A 22,051-nucleotide genomic window follows, 5' to 3' on the forward strand; every position below is an offset into this window, starting at 1 on the left:
TTTTTAATTATCCCTAACCCTCCAAACCCTAATAATGTGTCTACACTTGCCGCCCTTGAATCCCTCTTCTTCTCTGTTCTCTCTTAAACCATCCTTAACCCTAGCACCGTCACCCCTAAATCTCCCAAACCCTTTCGATCCCCGGCTAGACATGGGGTTATTTGGTGTTTTGCTACCCTATCTAACCTATTACCTCTACTGGTTGTTCGATTCTTGCTGTTCTTTGAAGGAACCTCAAAGAGATTCGACTTAGGCTATTTGTTTCTTATGAACACTGCCTTGTATTCACCAACGTTTGTGAGTATCGTTATTTTTGTGGCTGTGGTTAGATTTTTCCTTTACCCCGCCCTTTTTCTCAAAACCCTCATCTTTTCAACGTCAATCTATTCAGATCATTGTAGATCTACAGTGATTTTGAGTCTATCCAGTAGTTTTCTTTTAAAATCTCTTATTCTCTTTATTGTTAATCGATTCTAGTATCCCTCTATATTAGGGTTTTGCCTCCTTGTTATTTGTTGTTCAGATATCTTTGGATCAGGAAAAGATTTCGAGTTCTTATAGCATTTTTCTTTAAAGATCTTCTGTTTTCCTTGCTGTTAATCGATCCTAATGTTCTCGAAGAACTAGTGTTTCACTTCGTTTGTTTCTGTGAAACTTTTCTAAAAATTCCTATGTGTTTGATTATTTTTTCCACTGATTCTTTCATGATTGTGTTCCAGCTTTTAGTTTGTTTGATTATTTCATTGCTCGCTTCAATATTTGACTGTTATTCTTGAGTAATTGATTGATTATCTAAACTGTCTAGGGTTTGAAATTTGCTTTATTTACTGAGGTGATTACTTCCTGTAATTTTGTCTATTTTCCTTATTTTGGGACTCCTAATTGGTACTGCTTGCCTTAATTGTTCTTATTAAGCTTAATTTACGGGCTGACTACCTTACCAACCCTAAATTGGCCTTTATTTACTGATGTTACCTTATTTGTGACTAATTGCCCTAGTACTTGGCGGATTTTCAGTGTTCTGACTCTAATTGGCTATCAGACTTACCACTTACCTTATTTAGACCTCAATTCCGAGTTATTTTTGGGATATAATCCCATGATTTTTGCCTATTGATTGGCCCTGTCATACCTAATTGATCGACTGATTATTTTTTTGCCTTATTTGTAAATCTTTAAACTGCTTTACCTTATTTACTTTACTACACTCAATGCTATATAAGCCTCACTTTTTTTCTTTAACACACACGCACACAGACATAGAAAGACACACAAAGTTCTTGCTCTTATCCTCCATCACAATCTTCCTACTCTTTGTTTTGTTGCACTGTTTGGCCGGCTGGAAGCCAAGGCTAGAACTTTAGACTCTATTTGCTTCACTCTTCTATTTCTATCTCTTAACTGGTATGCCTCCACTTCTGCTATCAATTCAAACTTCTATGTGATCAAATCTGTGTGTTTCTTGTAATCAGCATGCCTGTTTCTATTTAATTAAACCTATGTGTTTCCTATTATCAGCATGTCTACTTTTATCTCATTAGATCCATGTGCTTATGTTTAATATTCTTAATCAGCATGTTTACTGCTATTTAATTAAACCTATGTGTTTCCTGCCTTCAGCATGTTTACATGTTTGCTTTTATGTAAATTAGACCTATGTCTACTTGTTTCTCAACTGGCATGTTTTTATGCCCTATTTTAAGTGTTCACCCTTTAACAAACCTCTGATTAATGATGCCCCAACCCTTGATGCCCTTCATATATGATCATTTTATTGGTAATCTGACCCCAACATACCATTTCTTTGTTTAATACCTGTCTATATACCCACCTAGTAATAACTAGTAAACTAAGTGGGAACTTTGCTTGAAGTGATCATGTTTCTGTCTATTGTTGGATTGTTGGAATTTTCTTCTAAGTGTTGAATGACTCTGTTTGCTCCTTACCTCCTGAAAAGCCAAAACTATTTTTTTTAAACTATCTTATGTTTTCAACTCCTACTTTTAGAACATCTAGGGTCTTGCCCCTCCAGTGTGAGCATTTCCTAGGAGTCTATGAGACTCCTCTAAACTTTGACACACTAGGGTTGGCTTACCAAAACTTTCTCACAAAAAGGTTTCTTTAAAAGGCTTTCTGGTGTGAGCATTGCCCGCGATCCCTGAGGCCCTTGGGAACTTTGATACACCAGGATACCATTGGGTGCATTATGAGAATATTGGCATGTCCATACTTGTTTGAAGGCCTAGTTTTTTCAGGTTTACTTTTTGGGCCTATCCAGGCTCCCTATAGCTTAGCAGTCTCATTTCTGTAATTCATTATATTTGGTTTGTAATAAAATTCTTGTAAAACAGATATTGGGTATATTAGTAAAATGGGAGGACTTTTATATATGTTTTGTAGGGAAATCGGGTAGAAATCATGCTTTTAGGACTGTTATGATTATCTACCTGCATTAAAAATCATGCCTATAGGTTGTTGTGTACATTAGAAAACATGTTTATAGGTTCATCATGTTATTTGCTCTAAATTTCTAGTTATGCATGTTCACATCCGTGCTAGAAATCCTGTCTTTAGGTTGTTGTTAATTCAGCCTTAATAATCATGTTCATAAACTCTCCTATTTGCATTATAAACCATGTTCTAGGACTTTTATTGCACTCACCTTGATATCATACCTGCAGTCAAATCGTATAAAATCAGTTACTTCAGTAGCAATCATGCCTATAGGAAATAAGTATAAAAGCAATCTCAACACCTAGATATCAGGCTTATATATAAAACTATGCTCTGTAACGTTTGTGATTATTTTTCAACACCTAGACAACATGCCTATAGGACCTAATGAACCAAACGACCTGCTTAAAATTATTTACTGGTTTATTGCGATTCTAATTAATGATTAGATATCATGTTTATAGGACATTTCTTATCCATGCCTAGGCAAGCCTGTAAGACGACTAAAATCTTGAAATTATAAAACTATGCTTTGTTAACTGTTTGTAAACTGCCCAAATTCAGCTAGTCCTAAAATCAATAGGCAAACTGATTAAGTACCCTCTGCCTTGTTTTAATAAAAAAATACTGCATATGCTGCTTTGTGCTCACCTAGATATCCTGCTATAGGATTTTTAAAGTGACTGAGATACTGATGTTTGAGACATGCAATTGCCTACTTATTTGTGGAGGTAAATGTGAGCCTTTAACTGTTCCTTTATCTGACAGTCTTACTTGTTTTGCTTGTCGCTTAGATTTTCTCCTTTTAAGCACAATAATGGAGTCTAGATCCACCTTAACTAGAAGTCCTAAACACCTCTAAGACCATAAGTAAGAGACGGGTAATGCATGCATAGAGTACGTTTAACTAGAATCGCTTATATAACCACTAAAGGGGAGGGTAATTTGGTAGTAAAAGATATGATGACATGTGCGCTAATGCTATGTGTAGAACCCCAACTTGGGGACGGTTACCAAATATTGCACAGAAGTGATCCTATAGGCTAAAAAACTTAGAACCCCTTTTACCCCTTTTTTTTAACGTAATATCTATTAGTCTGAATTACTTTGTTTGCTTATAAAACTAATTCACCTAATTCGAGTTTGGCCGGGACCCACCGTTGTGGACCTCGAGGGGTGCCTAACACCTTTTCCTCAAGGTTATTTCGAGCCCTTACCTAATCTCTTGTAAGGAAAACCGGTTTATGAGTTATTTGTTTTAGGTGCCCTAACGCACCTTAAATCCATTAGGTGACGACTCTTCAAATTCCATAGCCAATTCCCAAAAGTAAATGAGTTGTTCCAAAGAAATATCGAAACTCGGACTCCGTGAGGAAAAAGGGGGGCGCAACAGCATGGCGACTCTGCTAGGGATTTTTAGGCTCTTACCATAACGAACTTGCTTTTTGTGAATTAGTCTTAAGCATGCTTTATTTTGCTGATACAACCTTTCCCTTTCCCCCTTATTTGGATTAATTTCCTATTTTTTAAGCATTTATGATTTCCTTTATTTCCTGAAACTCACTTGTCTCCTTGTTTTCTTTCTTAACTATCTTTCAATTATTTAAATACCGCATTTATAATTTTTAACGTGCAAATACATGATAACATGATATTTATTGCTGCATAACTCATGCTCAACATCATATTTCACTCGTGCTTAATCAATTCTACAGCAAAGCTTGATGAGTGTTTGTGCACTTTCTATATATCACCCTTTAAATTTAGAAAGGCGTATTTGCAGTAAAACTAATCGATCAGTGGTGCAATCGATGATTCCTTGCCTTTGTCCCTCAAGTTGCCAGGGTACCAGTCTAGACCTTTATAGAAACCTTACTCTGACCAATTGTACATGCATCATGGTCTGTGACGACCCGACCAGTCGTCTCTTGAGTTACCACTCTGTTTTCCCCATTTCTACTTCTTATTGCTTTGCCTATCGGTTCTATGAGTGATCGGGTTGGTTGGCTCAGGTTTGGAAAGGTTTTGAGAAGGTTTGAGACAGTTAGTGTCTTTTGAGGAAGCATAAGTTGGAAACGTCAATCGGATATTGACTTATATATTAGAGTGCTCGGATGTGAGTTTTGATGGTTCGGATAGCTTTGGGAGGTGATTTGGGACTTATGAGCGCGGTCGGAATGAGTTTTAGAGGTTCAGAGTAGATTTAGGCTTGAATTGGCGAAGTTGATATTTTGGCGATTTTCGGTTGGTAGGCAAGATTTTGATATAGGGGTCGGAATGGAATTTCGAGAGCTGAAGTAGTTCCATTGAGTCATTTGGGATGTATGTGCAAAATATTAGGTCATTCGGACGTGGTTAGGTTAGGTTTTTGATCAAAAGCGGAATTTGGAAGATTTTAGAAAGTTTGGCTTGAATCCGATGTGTTTAGGATGATTTGATGTTGTTTGAGGTGTTTTGAAGATTGGAACAAGTTTGAATGAGGTTTTGAGGTATGTTGGTGCATTTGGTTGAGGTCCTGGGGGCCTCGGGTGAGTTTCGGATGGTCAATCGAACCATTTCATGCCTTGGAGAGTTGCAGATTTTGGAGTTCAGCTGTTGCAGAGTTTTTACTCTTTGCGATCGTATAGAGGGTCTCGCGATCGCATAGAGCTATTGTGGGGGCAGTCCAGTTTGCTCAATGCATTCGCGAAGCTGGGGATGTGATCGCATAAGGTAAAGGCATTGTTGATCGCGAACGTGTGGAGTGGGTCGTGTTCGCATAGAGTTGAGTGGACCAGGGGTCTTGACTTGAAGTTATTCATTGTGAACGCGGTAGCCAGTCCGCGATCGCATAGTGTTAGATGTCTGAGCATTGCATTCACATAGGATTTTACGCGTTCGCATAGGGTTAATTTTGGGAGCTGAGAATTTGTGCTTCGCGATAGCGAAGGATGTCCCGCGATCGCGATGAAGGAATTTAAGCCTGGGCAGAAGGTTTAAAAGGTCGTCTTGTCGCGATTTTAGGGTTTATTTCTTCCATTGTTGGTCATTTTTGGAGCTTTTTGAAGGGGATTGAAGAGGGATTCAAGGGGAATCACTTGGAGGCAAGATTCTTGGACTTAAAACTCGATTCTAATGTGAATTTCACCTAAATAATCATGAAAATTAAGCCAAAAATTGAAGAACTAGGGTTTGGAAACATAGACCTTTGATTGAGGATTTGAAGGACCATTTGAGGTCAGATTTCAGAACTTTTGATATGTGTGAACTCGTGGGGAGATAAGAAATCTATTGATGTAAAAATTATCGAATTTCGAGATGTGGCGGATTTTGGTAATTTCTAGATTTATATTGTAAATTGATTATTTTTGCTTGGGCTTCATTCCCTTAGTATATTTTGACGTCCTCATTCTGATTTTGGATAGATTCGACGCGAGTGGAGGCCGATTTGAGAGGCAAAGGCGTCGCAAGCTAGAGATTTGACCGGTTCGAGGTGAGTAATGATTGTAAATTATGTTCTGAGGGTATGAAACCCCGGACTTGCACATTGTTGTGCTATATTGAGGTGACGCACATGCATGATGACGAGCATGGGGTCGTACACTGTTGGGGATTGTGACTTAGTCCGTCCCAAATGACTATTTTACTGCGTATTTGACTGAAATCTATTTGCTATCATCATGATTTGGGTTGAATGCCATATTTGGGTATTGTGCCAACTATTTGAATCCTTTGAGGATTTTTATTGGTATTTCCTCACTGTTTTGACTTTATACTTGAACTCAGTCATTTTATATTTTACTGTTTTTGTACTCAACCATGTTTACTCTGTTTTCACACTTACATGATCTTTTAAATGATATTTTTGGGCTGAGAATCATGTTTTACTATTGCCCGAGTGGCTTGTGAGGATTTTGACTGAGTAAGGCCGAGGGCCTATGTTGTGAGGAAACATTTGATATTGATTATGAGGCCGAGGGCCTGAGATATGTACGCCATGAGGTAGATTAATTGATATGAGGCCGAGGGCCTAGTGATGATGCCACGAGGTGGCTTAATATTGCGCTTGGGCCGTAAGGGTCCCCTCTAGGAGTCTGTACACCCCTAGTGAGTGTGGGTACCCATTGTGATCTGAGATTGAGCCTGAGAGGCTGGTACTATTCTGAGATTGAGCCCGAGGGGCTAGTATTGTTTTGAGATGTTGCCCGAGGGGCGGATTTGTTGATACTGTGCCCGAGGGGAGAACCTTTATGTGTTTATATTTTTCTTAATTTCATGTCAATTACCATGATTAATTGTTGAAAAAGGCTTTTCATGAAGTAAATTTTGAGTTAAAGGATTTTTACCTATCTTTCACGGGTTTACTGTTTTAAATGATTTTTACTGCTTCATTATAATATGCTTTGTGCCTTACGTGATTTCCTGCTTTCAGTTTTTATTTATGATTATTACTTACTGAGTTGGAGTACTCACTTTACTTCCTGCACCCTGTGTGCAGATTCAGGCATATCTAGTCCCACTCCCGAGTGCTGATCATTTCCTGCTCAGGCAGATCCGAGGAGTCTCTAGGTAGCTATTGGCGTTCGCAGCCCGAAGTTCTTCCCTATCTTACTTCTTCATGTTCTTGGTTTCTGTATTAAACTTTGTAGTTTGATTTGCAGTATTCCGGATTGTTTATATGCTCATGACTAGTCACACCCTGGTATCAGGCTGTGTTGGGTTATTTTCCGCGAATTATGCTATTATCTGTTAACTTTGGATTATCTTATCATGTTTTAGATTTATTTATTATGATTTAACTGTTAATAATTGGATATGGGAAGTGTCGGTTGTCCTTGTCTTCACGAGAGGCACCATCACGACCGTGTCCGGGTTTAGGGTCATGACAAGTTAGTATCAGAGCCTAGGTTACATAGGTCTCACGAGTCATGAGCAGGTTTAGTAGAGTCTCGCAGATCGGTACGGAGATATCTGAATTTATTCTCGAGAGGCTACAGAACCTTTAGGAAAAAACTTTATATTCTTGAAATTCTTGTCGTGCGAATTTGTTGATCCGAGTACTAAACTTTTGTTGTTCTATTCTCTCACAGATAGTGAGGACATGCAGTACCGGTTAGGATGGACGACCACCAGTACCACCAATTGTGGCCACCAGAGGCCGAAGACGAGGCGGTGCTCGTTGTAGGGGAAAAACAGCTAGGACAACACCTGCAGATCCACCAGCTGCCCCAGTTCAGGATCAGGTCCCAGTTATGGACGCTCCAGCAATACCAGCTCAGGCACCAGCTGTGCCCATTGTGATTTCGGGTCTTCAGGAGGCCTTGGCCCAGATCTTATCAGTTTGCACTGGCCTAGCTCAGGTGGTTTCAGCCACAGCTACTTCTCAGGTCAGGGGAGGCAATCAGACTCCCGCTGCTCGCACACCTAAGCAGGTCATGCAGGGACTTCAGACGCCGAGGGCACATCCAGCCCAGCCGGTTGTAGCTGCTCAGGACTATGTAGTTCCTGCTATGCTGGAGGATGAGCAGCATAGGTTGGAGAGGTTTGGTAGACTGCAGCCTCCGACCTTCAGTGGTGTAGAGGGTGAGGATGCCCAGGGTTTTTTAGATAAGTGCCAGAGGATGCTTCGTACAACGTGTATTTTGGAGATCAGCAGGGTCGCTTTCACTACTTATCAATTTTCTGGAGCTGCCTTCACTTGGTGGGAGGCTTTTGAGAGGCGTAGTCTTGTTGGTGGAGCACCCCTTACCTGGCAGCAGTTCTCCATTCTCTTTATGGAGAAGTATGTGCTACAATCCAGTAGAGAGGAGCTGCGTAGGGAGTTTGAGTGGTTACGTTAGGGGAGATGACTGTGATGCAGTATGAGATGAGGTTCTCCGAGTTAGCTCGTCATGCTATTTGGATGGTTCCGACAGATAGAGAGAGGATTATGAGGTTTGTTGATGGCCTCACTTATCAGCTTCATATTCTCATAACCAGGGAGAGGGTGATTGGTGCAACCTTTGAGGAGGTTGTATACATTGCTCGGGAGATTGAGTCTGTTCATCGCCAGGAGTGCGAGGAGAGGGAGGCCAAGACGCGTCGAGGATCTGGTAGTTATAGTGGTACTCCTTCGAGAGGTTAGTTTCAGCACGGTAGAGGACATTCATTCAGGCATGCTCAGCCAGCTCGCCCAAGTTATCGTGGGGCATCATCGGTTCATGGTTCTCACAGTTCTCATTAGGGCCAATCATCACTTAGTGCCCTTCCAGCTCAGAGTTCGTCCCGTGCTCCTCCAGTTTAGGGCTCTTCTATGCCGAGTGCATCTGCTAGTCACTCTAGTGCGAGGGGTTCCCTTCAGTCCTCTTTTCTAGCATTTGGGAGTTGTTATGAGTGTGGTGAGATGGGTCATATGTGGAGGCAGTGCCCTCGTCATCTTGCGAGCTCATCTCAGCAGAGGGGTCAGTCATCGGCTTTAGTGCCAGTTACTTCACCACCACCCGCCGGCCAACTAGGGGTGGATGTCAGTCAGATAGGGGTCGCCCTAGAGGAGGAGGTCAATCAGGTGGTGGTCAGGCCTGTTTCTATGCACTTCCAGGCAGACCTGATGCTATTGCTTCAGATGTTATTATTACAGGTATTGTTTTAGTCTGCCACAGAGATGCCTCTGCATTATTTGATCCTGATTCCACCTTTTCATATGTGTCATCATACTTTGCTTGTTATTTGGGTACGCCCCATGAGTTTCTTGCTTCACCTGTTCATGTATCTACCCCGATAGGCGATACTATTATTGTAGACCGTGTGTACCGGTCATGTGTGGTGACTATTGGGGGTCTAGAGACTCGTGTGGATCTGTTATTATTGTGCATGGTAGATTTTGATGTCATTTTGGGCATGGATTGGCTATCTCTGTGTCGTGCTATTTTGGACTGTCATGCTAAGACAGTCACATTGGTTATACCGGGTGTGCCACGGATTGAGTTGCGAGGTGAGACTGATTATGTTCCTAGTAGAGTGATATCATTCTTGAAAGCCCAGCGTATGGTTGGGAAGGGTTGTCTTTCGTATCTAGCCTTCGTAAGGGAGGTCGGTTCTAAGACTCCCAGTATTGATTCTGTTCTAGTTGTGAGGGATTTTTCCGATGTGTTTCCTACTGACCTGTCGGGCATGCTACCAGAAAAGGATATTGATTTTGGTATTGACCTGGTGTCGGGCACTCAGCCCATTTCTATTCTGCTGTATCGTATGGCACCAATGGAGTTGAAAAAATTAAAGGAGCAACTTTAGGAACTCCTTGATAAGGGGTTCATTCGGCCTAGTGTGTCACCTTAGGGTGCGCCGGTTCTATTTGTGAAGAAGAAGGATGACACTATGAGGATGTGCATTGATTATAGGCAATCGAACAAGGTAACAATTAAGAACAAGTATCCTATGCCTCGCATTGATGATTTGTTCGACCAGCTTCAGGGAGCGAGAGTGTTCTCCAAGATTGATCTCCATTTAGGTTATCACCAGTTGAAGATCAGGGACTTGGATATTCTTAAGACAACTTTTATGACCCGATATGGGCATTATAAGTTCTTGGTGATGTCTTTTAGGCTGACCAATGCCCTAGCAATGTTCATGCATTTGATGAATAGTGTGTTCAGGCCTTATCTTGACTCGTTTGTCATAGTCTTCATTGATGATATTCTGGTATATTCACGTAGTCAGGAGGAGCACGTGGAGCATTTGAGAGTTGTGTTGCAGAGATTAAGAGAGGAGAAGCTTTATGCAAAATTCTCCAAGTGTGAGTTTTGACTCGGTTAAATGGCTTTCTTGGGGCATGTGGTGTCCAACGAGGGTATTCAGGTTGATCCGAAAAAGATTGAGGTGGTACAAAGTTGGCCTAGACCATCCTCAGCCACAGAGACTCACAACTTTCTTGGTTTGGCAGGCTATTATTACCAGTTTGTTCAGGGATTCTCATTTATCGCATCGCCCTTGACCAAGTTGACTCAGAAGGGTGCTTCATTTGTATGGTCAGACGAGTGAGAGGAGAGTTTTCAAAAGCTCAAGACAGCTTTGACCACAGCTCTAGTGTTAGTTTTGCCATCGGTTTCAGGTTTATATACCATGTATTGTGATACTTCGAGAGTTGGTATTGGTTGTATTTTGATGTAGGAGAGTAGAGGTATTGTTTATGCTTCTCGTCAGTTGAAGCCCTATGAGAAAAACTACCCCGTTCATGATTTGGAGTTGGCTGCCATAGTTCATGCGTTGAAGATTTGGAGGCATTACTTGTATGGTGTGTCTTGTGAGGTGTTTACTGATCATTGTAGCCTCCAGCACTTGTTCAAACACAAGGATCTCAATTAGAGGCAGCGGAGATGGTTGAAGTTGCTAAAGGATTATGACATCACAATATTGTACCATCTGGGAAAGACCAATGTGGTGGCCGATGCTTTAAGCTAAAAGGCAGTGAGTATGGGGAGTTAGGCATATATTCCAGTTGGGGAGAGACCTCTTGCGGTTGATGTTTACGCCTTGGCCAATCGGTTCGTGAGGTTAGATATTTCGGAGCCTAGTCCGGTATTGGCTTGTGTGGTTTCTCGGTCTTCCTTATATGATTGCATCACAGAGCGCCAGTATGATGGTTTGCATTTGCTTGTCCTTAAGGACAGAGTTTAGCACGATAGTGCCAGAGATGTGACCACTGGTGATGATGGGGTGTTGAGGATGCAGGGCTGGATTTGTGTGACCAATGTGGATGGGTTTCGGGAGTTGATTCTGGAGGGGGCCCATAGCTCGCGGTATTCCATTCATCCGGGTGCCGCGAAGATGTATCAGGATTTGAGGCAGCACAATTGGAGGAGGAAAATGAAAAAAGACATTGTGGGATTTGTAGCTCGGTGTCTCAATTGTCAGCAGGTGAAATATGAGCATCAGAGACCGGGGGGTTTGCGGCTTGATTCAGATGATAGATATTCTAGAGTGGAAGTGGGAGAGGATCACTATGGACTTTATTGTTGGACTTCCACGGACTCTGAAGAAGTTCGATGCTATTTGGGTGATTATGGATCGGCTGACCAAGTCCGCACTTCATTCTTATGTGTACTACCTATTCTTCAGAGCGGTTGGTAGAGATCTATATCCGGGAGATTGTTCGTTTGCATGGTGTACCAGTTTCTATCATTTCAAATAGGGGCACTCAGTTTACATCAGAGTTTTGGAGGTCTATATAGCGAGAGTTGGGTACTCAGGTTGAGTTGAGCACAGCTTTTCACCCTCAGACGGACGGGCAGTCCAAGCACACTATTCAGATATTGGAGGACATGTTGCATGCTTGTGTCATTGATTTCGGAGGGTCATGGGATCAGTTTTTGCCGCTTGCAGAATTTGCTTATAACAATAGCTACCAGTCAAGTATTCAGATGGTTCCATATAAGGCCTTGTACGGGTGGCGGTGTAGATCTCCAGTTGGTTGGCTCGACCTGGGTGAGGCTAGACCATTGGGGACAGACTTGGTGCAGGATGCCTTAGAAAAGGTGAAGGTGATTTAGGAGAGGCTCCGTATAGCGCAGTCTAGGCAAAAGAGTTATCCGGACATGAAGGTTCGAGATATGTCGTACATGGTTGGTGAGAAGGTTCTATTGAAGGTTTCGCCCATGAAGGGTGTTATGAGATTTGGGAAGAAAGGTAAATTGAGTCCTCAGTTCATTGGGCATTTTGAGGTGCTTCGGAGGATTGGGGAGGTGGCTTATGAGCTTGCTTTTCCACTCAGCTTGTCGAGTGTGCATCCGGTATTTTATGTTTCTATGCTCCAGAAGTATATTGGGGATCCATCTCATGTTTTTTATTTCAGCACGGTTCAGTTGGATGATGATTTCACTTACGATGTGGAGCCTATTTTGGGTCGTCAAATTCGAAAGTTGAGGTCAAAGGATATAGCTTCAGTGAAAGTGCAATGGAGAGGTCGGCTTGTGGAGGAGGCTACATGGGAGACCGAGCGGGAGATACGGAGCAGATATCCTCACCTGTTTGAGGCTTCAGGTATGTTTCTTGACTCGTTCGAGGAAGAACATTTATTTAAGTTGGGGAAGATGTGACAACTCGGCCAGTCGTCTCATGAGTTACCGCTCTGTTTCCCCCATTTCTGCTTCTTATTACTTTGTCTATCGGTTCAATGAGTGATCGGGTTGGTTGGCTCAAGTTTGGAAAGGTTTTAAGAAGGTTTGAGACACTTAGTCTTGAAAAACTCAACTGAATATTGACTTATGTGTTAGAGGGCTAGGATGTGAGTTCTGATGGTTCGGATAGCTTCAGGAGGTGATTTGGGACTTAGGAGCGCGATCGGAATGAGTTTTGGAGGTTCAGAGTGGATTTAGGCTTGAATTGGCGAAGTTGATATTTTGGCGATTTCCGGTTGGTAGGCGAGATTTTGATATAGGGGTCGGAATGCAATTTTGAGAGTTATAGTAGTTCCGTTGAGTCATTTGGGATGTGTGTGCAAAATTTCAGGTCATTCGGACGTGGTTTGGTTGGGTTTTTGATCAAAAGCGGAATTTGGAAGATTTTAGAAAGTTTAGCTTGAATCCGATGTGTGTAGGTTGATTTGATGTTGTTTGAGGTGTTTTAAAGATTGGAACAAGTTTGAATGAGGTTTTGGGGTATGTTGGTGCCTTTGGTTGAGATCCCGGGGGCCTTGGGTGAGTTTCGGATGGTCAATCGGACCATTTCATGCCTTGGAGAGTTGTAGATTTTGGAGTTCAGTTGTTGCAGAGTTTTTACTCTTCGCGATCACGTAGAGCTATTGTGGGGCAGTCCAGTTTGCTCAATGCATTCACGAAGCTGGGGATGCAATCGCATAAGGTGAAGGCATTGTTGATCCCGAACGCGTGGAGTGGGTCGCATTCGCGTAGAGTTAAGTGGACCAGGGGTCTTGACTTGAAGTTGTTCATTGCGAACGCGGTAGCCAGTTCGCGATCGCGTAGTGTTAGATGCCTAAGCATCGCGTTCGTATGGGATTTTACGCGTTCACATAGGGTTAATTTTGGGAGCTGAGAATTTGTGCTTCGCGATAGCGAAGGATGTCCTGCTATTGCGATGAAGGAATTTAGGCCGGGGCAGAAGGTTTAAAAGGTCGTCTTGTCTACGATTTTGGGGTTTATTTCTTCCATTGTTGGTCGTTATTTGAGCTTTTTGAAGGGGATTGAATAGGGATTAAAGGGGAATCGCTAGGAGGTAAGATTCTTGGACTTAAAACTTGATTCTATTGTGAATTTCACCTAAATAATCGTTGAAATTAAGCCAAAAATTGAAGAACTAGGGAAACTTAGACCTTTGATTGAGGATTTGAAGGACCATTTGAGGTCGGATTTCAGAACTTTTGATATGTGTAAACTCGTGGGGAGATAAGAAATATATTGATGTAAAAATTATCGAATTTTGAGATGTGGCCCGGGGGTCGGGTTTGGTAATTTTGGGATTTATGTTGTAAATTGATTATTTTCGCTTGGGCTTCGTTCCCTTAGCATATTTTGACGTCCTCGTTCTGATTTTGGATAGATTTGACGTGAGTGGAGGCCGATTCAAGGGGCAAAGATGTTGCGAGCTAGAGGTTTGACCGGTTCGAGGTGAGTAATGATTGTAAATGATGTTCTGAGAGTATGAAACCCCGGACTTGCACATCACTGTGCTATATTGAGGTGACGCAGACGCTTGATGACGAGCGTGGGGTCGTGCACTATTGGGGATTGTGACTAGTCCATCCCGAATGACTATTTTACCACGTATTTGACTGAAATCTATTTGCTATCATCATGATTTGGGCTGAATGTCGTATTTGGGCATTGTGCCAACTATTTGAACCCTTCGGGGAGTTTTACTGGTATTTCCTCATTGTTTTGACTTTATACTTGAACTCAGTCATGTTATATTTCGTTGTTTTTGTACTCAACTGTGTTTACTCTATTTTAACACTTAAATGATCTCTTAAATGATATTTTTGGTCTGAGAATCATGTTTTACTACTGTCCGAGTGGCTTGTGAGGATTTTGACTGAGTAAGGCCGAGGGCCTATGTTGTGAGGAAAAATTTGATACTGATTATGAGGCCGAGGGCCTGAGATATGTACGCCACGAGGTAGCTTGATTGATGTCACAACCCGAAATTTCCACCCTCGGGAGTCGTAATGGCGCCTACTCGTAGAAGCTAGGCAAGCCACGAACCTAGAAATCTTTAACTCTTCTAGTTTAATCCTTTTTACAACTTATATTAACAAGTGATAATATACTTGGGGAAGAAGGGGATCGGGATATTATACTTGGGGAATCGAGGAATGCCGACAGTCACCATGAAGTAAGTAATTTTAGGGACATTGAGATCGATGAAGTCATGGAGGCAATGCGTAAGATGAGAAGGGGCAGAGCTACCGGGCCAGACGAGATTCCGGTTGAACTGTGGAGGTGTGTGGGTCAAGCAGGCTTGGAATGGCTTACTGCATTGTTTAGTGTTATATTCAAGACTAATAGAATGCCTGAAGAGTGGAGGTGGAGTACAATGGTCCCGTTGTATAAGAACAAAGGTGATGTCCAGAGCTGTAACAACTATAGGGGCATCAAATTACTAAGTCATACCATGAAAGTTTGGGAGAGAGTGGTAGAAATGAGAGTGCGAAGGACGGTGTCTATTTCAGACAACCAGTTCGGGTTCATGCCGGGACGATCTACCACAGAAGCTATCCACCTTATTAGGAGGATGGTGGAACAGTACAGAGATAAGAAGAAGGATCTCCACATGGTGTTTATTGATCTGGAGAAAGCGTACGATAAGGTTCCTAGGAAGGTCTTATGGAGCTGCTTAGAGGATAAAGGGGTCCCGAGTAACTATATTAGGGTGATTAAAGACATGTATGATGGAGCTAAGACTCGGGTTAGGACAGTAGGAGGCGACTCTGAACACTTTCCAGTTATTACGGGATTGCACCAAGGGTCTGCGCTCAGCCCATTCCTATTTGCCCTGGTGATGGATGCACTGACTCATCATATTCAAGGGGAGGTTCCATGGTGCATGCTATTTGCTGATGACATTATTCTAATTGACGAGACAAGAGGCGGCGTCAACGAGAGGCTAGAGATTTGGAGACATGCTCTTGAGTCTAAAGGTTTCAAGTTGAGTAGGACGAAGACGGAATACCTCGAGTGCAAATTTGGAGTTGAGCCGACGGAAGCGGGAGTTGAAGTGAGGCTTGACTCTCAAGTCATTCCCAAGAAAGGTAGTTTCAAGTACCTTGGATCGGTTATTCAGGGGATCGGGGAGATTGACGAGGATGTCACACACCGTATAGGGGTGGGGTGGATGAAGTGGAGGTTAGCGTCGGGAGTCTTGTGTGACAAGAAAGTGCCACCGTTACTAAAAGGTAAGTTTTATAGAGCAGTGGTTAGGCCTGCCATGTTGTATGGAACTGAATGTTGGCCGGTAAAGAACTCACACACCCAGAAGATGAAAGTAGCAGAGATGAGGATGTTGAGGTGGATGTGCGGGCATACAAGGATGGATAAGATTAGGAATGCAGATATTCGAGAGAAGGTGGGTGTGGCCCCCATGGAGGACAAGATGCGGGAAGTAAGACTCAGATGGTTTGGGCACATTCAGAGGAGGAGCACTGATGCACCGGTGAGGAGGTGTGAGCGACTGGCTGTAGTGGGCACGCGGAGAGGTAGAGGGAGACCTAAGAAGTATTGGGTAGAGGTGATCAGACAGGACATGACGCGACTTAGGGTTACTGAGGACATGGCCCTTGATAGGGAATTATGGAGGTCGAGCATTAAGGTTGTAGGTTAGGGGAGAGTGTGAATATTTCTACAGCACAAATGAGAGAGACTATCTAGTTAGGAGTTAGACTAGGAATGTCAGTGGCCGTCTATTGATGTAGGGCTTTACCTTCTAGTTGTACTATACCAGCCATCTATTTCGTATTTTGTATTTCGTATCCTGTATTTCATATTTCGTATCTCTTATATATTGTTGTTATTTTTATTACGCATTTTTATGGTACTAATATATCATCTCCTATTGCTTTTTTGAGCTAAGGGTCTCCTGAAAACAGCATCTCTACCCTTCGGGGTAGGGGTAAGGTCTGCGTACATATTACCCTCCCCAGACCCCACTTGTGGGATTATACTGGGTCGTTGTCGTTGTCGTTGTCGTCATCGTCGTCGTCGTATTAACAAGTGATAAACATTTAAATGACAGCGGCATATAAGATTTAAGCGGAAGTCTTAAATAAATATACAACCAAAATGTTTCGAAAGTCAACACATGCCTCTACCCAGAAACTGGTGTCACAATATCCACGGACTACTAAGAGTACTACATACAACAGTCTGAAGGAAAAATAACATTGTTTGTGTCGGATACATGAGATAACAGAACATAATAAAGGATAGATGGGACGCTGGGCATGCGGACGACTGCAAGGCTACCTCGGTGGACTGAAGGCTAGCTCCTCTACTGCTGCTGATCAAGTGCCACTCCGGTATCTGCACAGAGTGCAGAGTGTAGTGTCTGCAAAACCGACCCCATGTGCTCGTAAGTGCCTGGCCTAACCCCGGCAAGGTAGTGACGAGACTAAGACCAGACTCCAGATAAACCTGTGCAGTTATAAAATATATGGCGGAAAATAAACAGGAATAAGCAGTTTAAAATGAGAGGGGGTACATGCTTCGGGAAAACATATCAAGACCAACAGAAACTTAATAAAATATAAAAGAACAACTCAATATCTACAACAATACAATAACAATACTGTTGCAGCGCGCAACCCGATCCCTTATCATTTAACATTGTTGCGGCGTGCAACCCGATCCAATATAATATCTGTTGCGGCGTGCAACCCGATCCAATATAATATCTGTTGCAGCGTGCAACCCGATCCAATATAATATCTGTTGCGGCGTGCAACCCGATCCAATATAATATCTGTTGCGGCGTGCAACCTGATCCAATATAATATCTGTTGCGGCGTGCAACCCGATCTAATATAATACCTATTGCGGCGTGCAACCCGATCCAATATAATATATGTTGTGGCGTGCAACCCGATCCAATATAATATATGTTGTGGCGTGCAACCCGTTCCAACTATACAGTCAATAATAATCATAATTTAATCGTCCTGGCAAGGAATGAACATAGACTACATTATCCCGGCAAGGGAACTCAGCAGTACAAGTGTATACGTCCCGGAAAGGGAGAATCAGCTATAACCAATCTTAACTCAACTCCTACTCATCTCAATTACCACCATTTCTCAATCATAAGTAGATTCCACGATAAACAAACTAAGTCTTTGCTCAATATCAAGGATTTACTCACTATTTCAACCATAGTAACATTCAAGAATACAACAAGTATCAATTTAAGACTCACGGTCATGCTTGACACCAACATATAGATACTCGTCACCATGCATATACGTCGTACTCAACAAGAAGCAAATAGCAAATAGGACTCAACTCTTAATCCCTCAAGCTAAGGTTAGACCGGACACTTACCTCGATGCCTCGAACACAACTCAAGTTTCAATTATAGTTTTACCCCTCGATTCCTCTTCCAATTCGCTCGTATCTAGCCACCAGTTACTTAATTACATCAATAAATGCTAGATGAATCAATTTGAATGCATGAAAATGAATTTTTCAAAGTCGTACCTAAAAAGTCAAAATTGCCCCCGGGCCCACGTGGTCAAAACCCTAGGTTTGAACCAAAACCCAATTACCCATTACCCCACGAGCTCAAATATGTAATTTGTTTTGAAATCGAACCTCAAATCGAGGTCCAAATCCCCAATTTTTTGAAAAACCTAGGTTCTACTCAAAACACTTAATTCCCCCATGAAAAATAATTGATTGAAGTTGAAATCATGTTAAAAGATGTTAACGATTGAAGAAAACTAGTTAAAAACGACTTACAATTGATTTGGAGAAGAAATGTTGTTTGAAAAATCGTCTCTTATGTTTTTGGGATTTTTTGAAAAGTGCAAAATAACTGAAAATCTCGTCTATTTATACTCCTCTTAGACCCCCTGTGTGGACCTCACAAAATGGACTGCGGCTGCATAGGCCTTCCTGAGGTACTGTGGTCCGGTGCCCTGTGCGGACCGCACGAAATGGACGGCGGCCGCATAGGCCTCCACCGTGCACCGCACAAAATCGACCGCAGACCGCACAGGACTCCACCGCACACCGCACGAAATCGACCGCGGACCGCACAGGCCCCCTTCTGCAGTCGCACATGATTTTGTGCAGACCGCACTGGCGGGTTCAGAGACCTGCAACTTCTAGTTTTAAGTCTAAAACATCCCGAACCTACCCGCAACTCACCCGAGCCCTCGAAACTCCAAACCAAGTGTGCATACTAACTCAAAAATATCATATGGACCTACTCGTGTAATCAAATCATCAAAATAACATTATGAACATCAAATTAAGTCTCGAGATCAATGAAATTTTCTCAGAACTTCTTTAAACATAAATTTTGCGATTTAAGTCCGAATCACGTCACATGACATTTGTTTTTCACCAAATTCTACAGAAATGTCTTAAATCATATATAAGACATGTACCGGCGCCGGAACCAAAATACGGGCCCGATACCATCATGTTCTAATCAAATTTCACTTCAAATTTCTTTAAACAATTTCAGAAAATAATTTCCTTTAAAAAAAATTGTTTCTCAGACTTACTTGAGTAGGTCCAAGAAGCGCAGAAGTTAGATGAGAAGCTTGTGAAACGGGTTGAAGAAGTCCAAAATGGAAAACAATCAGATTTTTCATTAAAGAGAGATGGTACCTTATTTTATAAAAATAGGTTGTGTGTTCCTAATGATGATAAATTGAGGAAGCAGATCTTAATTAAAGCACATAGTTCACCTTATGCAATGCATCCTGGAGGTACTAAAATGTATCGGACCATCAAGGAGCACTACTTGTGGAGTGGTATGAATAAAGACATTGCAAATTTTATTTCTAAATGCTTGGTATGTCAACAAATAAAAGCTAAACATCAAGTCCCAGCTGGTTTACTGCAACCCTTGTCAATACCTGAATGGAAATGGGAAAGGATAACGATGGACTTTGTTTCTGGACTTCCACGCACTCAAAGAAATCATGATGCAATTTGGGTCATTATAGATAGACTAACTAAGAGTGCTCATTTCTTAGCAATCAGAATGGACTACTCACTGCAATGTTTGGCAGAATTATACATCAATGACATTGTGAGGCTGCTTGGAATCCCTATTTCTATTGTGTCTAACAGAGATCCAAGGCTTGCATCCAGATTTTGATCTAGCTTGCAAGAAGCTTTGGGTTCCAGGTTGAATTTTAGTACCGCTTTCCATCCACAAACAGACGACCAATCTGAGATGGTAATACAAATCTTGGAGGATATGCTTCGAGCCTGCATTATCGAGTTTGAGGGTAGTTGGGACAGACACTTAGCCCTGATAGAATTTGCTTACAATAATAGCTACCAATCAAGTATAGGCATGTCTTCTTATGAAGCTTTATATAGGAGAAAATGTAGAACGCCTCTTTGTTGGAGCGAGGTTGGTGAAAGAAAATTGGTGGGTCCTGAGATTGTGCAACAAACTGAAGATAAGGTGAAAATCATCAAGGATCGTTTGAAAATTTCTTCAGATAGACAAAAGTCCTATGCTGATCTAAAAAGGCGTGAATTGAGCATCAGGTGGGTGATAAGGTATTTTTAAAAGTGTCTCCATAGAAGAAGATTATTAGATTTGGCCAAAAAGGTAAACTTAGTCCTCGATTCATTGGACTTTATGAAATACTTGAGAGAATTGGTCCGGTTGCATATAAGCTAGCTTTGCCACCTGAATTAGGCAAGATCCACAACGTTTTTCATGTGTTCCTATGCTTTGAAGATACCGCTCAGATCCATCTCATGTTCTTCCTATTGAGTCTATTGAGGTTAATCCTGATTTGACATATGAAGAAGAACCAATCCAAATCTTAGCGCATGAGATAAAAGAGCTTAGAAATAAGAGAATCCCCTTAGTGAAGGCTCTTTGGAAAAATCATTCAGGCGAGGAAGCTACCTGGGAGCGAGAAGAGGATATGCGAGTTTAATATCCACATTTATTTCGGGACTAATACAAGGTAAATTTGGGGACAAAATTTATTTAAGGGGGAAAGAATTGTAAAACCTCAAAATTTTAATAATATTTGCACTCTTGATTTAGCATTTTTATAACGAGGAGATATTTTACTTTAGGTTGTGTTAATATTGACAAAGAAGCTCTATGGTGTTGCTACGTGTAACACTTAATATTATTTTGATGAATTTTTATCAAATACATTATATAATTAAATTCTTGGTCTGCCAACCTTTTATATTTATCTAAAGATATTAGTAATTTGGGAAGCCACATTTTTCATACTTATCCAAAGTTTAGACATAACTTTGGAAGACTTGCCTTTCCATATCCTTCTCTCTTGTTTCATTCTTGCAAGACAAAGAAACAAAACCACCTACCCTCTCTCCTTCTTAGCCTCTGAAAACTTCATGAAAACACCATAAATTTCTACTAAATCAACCAGCAAAATTCGTAATTTGGTGAAGATCAAGTTGCTCCTCTCTTTTTGTGGTAAGTTTCTAAACTCGTTTTTACACTAGACAGCTATTAGTATTTTCTACATATCTTTTTATACACAGCTCTAATTTAAGTGATCTAGGACTTTCTGGAAAATGATTTCATAGATATATAACTCTTATGAAGGAATCAAAATCTAGTTTTGCTTGTATTTACCCGAAAAGGGATCAGAAAGTACAAGGCAGGTGCTGCCCAGATTTTCAGTTTTAGAAATACTCAATGTACTACTATTAGTAAGTTTAGCATAACTTTCTGTACAAAATAGATATGGGGGTGATTCAAGATATTCGGAAATTCTAAGACATGGATCTACAACTTATATGAAAACTATATAGTCTATTGTGTCCGTTTAGATCTTCAAAACTGAGTCGCAACACGAAATAGCGATACTGTCCGAAATTTCTGTTTCAAATATTTTTGGGTAATTTTCACCTATATCATGTTTAGTTTGACATGTTAAATCAATGAACTTATTTGGATATTTTGTTATGTATTTAAGGTATATAAACCCTTGAAAAAAAATCAAAGGGAAAGTATTTGAGGAAGTGGACGGATTTGGTTTGTTTACGGCGTAGACGATTCGAACGTCCCCAAGTTGTGATTGAACTGTTTTGTGGTAAAATACCAAGTTTTGTGTATAAACTTTGCACTCTTTTTGCTTGTTGTAATATTTTGAAATAACCTAATATTTATTTTTCTTGTCTTCAATTTATATTGTTATATTCGTATTATATCAAGTATTGTCTGATATTTGCTAAATCACCCATTTGTACGGATTGCTTGATCATTTTGCATTCTTGTTGGGACTATGTCCTTCTTGTGGCAGTGACTTTGTCACTCCTCTTGGCATGCCTTTTGATTTGGATATTTTGTCATCTTGACTTTGGATTTTTAGTTCGTCTTAAATTATGGAACTTGTCCTTGTTAAGTACGAACTAGGAAGCCATTTTTAATATGGTTCTTGATTCTCTTGACTATTGGG

At 41.3% G+C, this 22,051-nt stretch overlaps 1 protein-coding gene across 1 annotated transcript; it reads left to right on the forward strand.

Moving 5' to 3' along the window:
* The first annotated feature begins 19,821 nt into the window (after positions 1–19,821).
* LOC138869630 (uncharacterized) lies at positions 19,822–20,545 on the forward strand. The gene is made up of 2 exons (XM_070147263.1): positions 19,822–20,144; positions 20,341–20,545. Exons 1-2 carry the CDS (start codon positions 19,822–19,824, stop codon positions 20,543–20,545), a joined length of 528 nt encoding a protein of 175 aa, XP_070003364.1.
* The last annotated feature ends 1,506 nt before the right edge of the window (positions 20,546–22,051 follow it).

The sequence above is a fragment of the Nicotiana sylvestris genome, chromosome 5 (genome assembly GCF_000393655.2).
Source record: "Nicotiana sylvestris chromosome 5, ASM39365v2, whole genome shotgun sequence".
NCBI classification, from domain to species: domain Eukaryota; kingdom Viridiplantae; phylum Streptophyta; class Magnoliopsida; order Solanales; family Solanaceae; genus Nicotiana; species Nicotiana sylvestris.

Excerpts from the sequence above, each read along its gene's own strand:
- LOC138869630 (XM_070147263.1), top strand. The coding sequence starts at position 19,822 with ATGGTAATACAAATCTTGGAGGATATGCTTCGAGCCTGCATTATCGAG. Across the intron at positions 20,145-20,340 it reads AGGCGTGAATTGAGCATCAG|ATACCGCTCAGATCCATCTC; the intron begins GTGGGTGATAAG and ends TATGCTTTGAAG.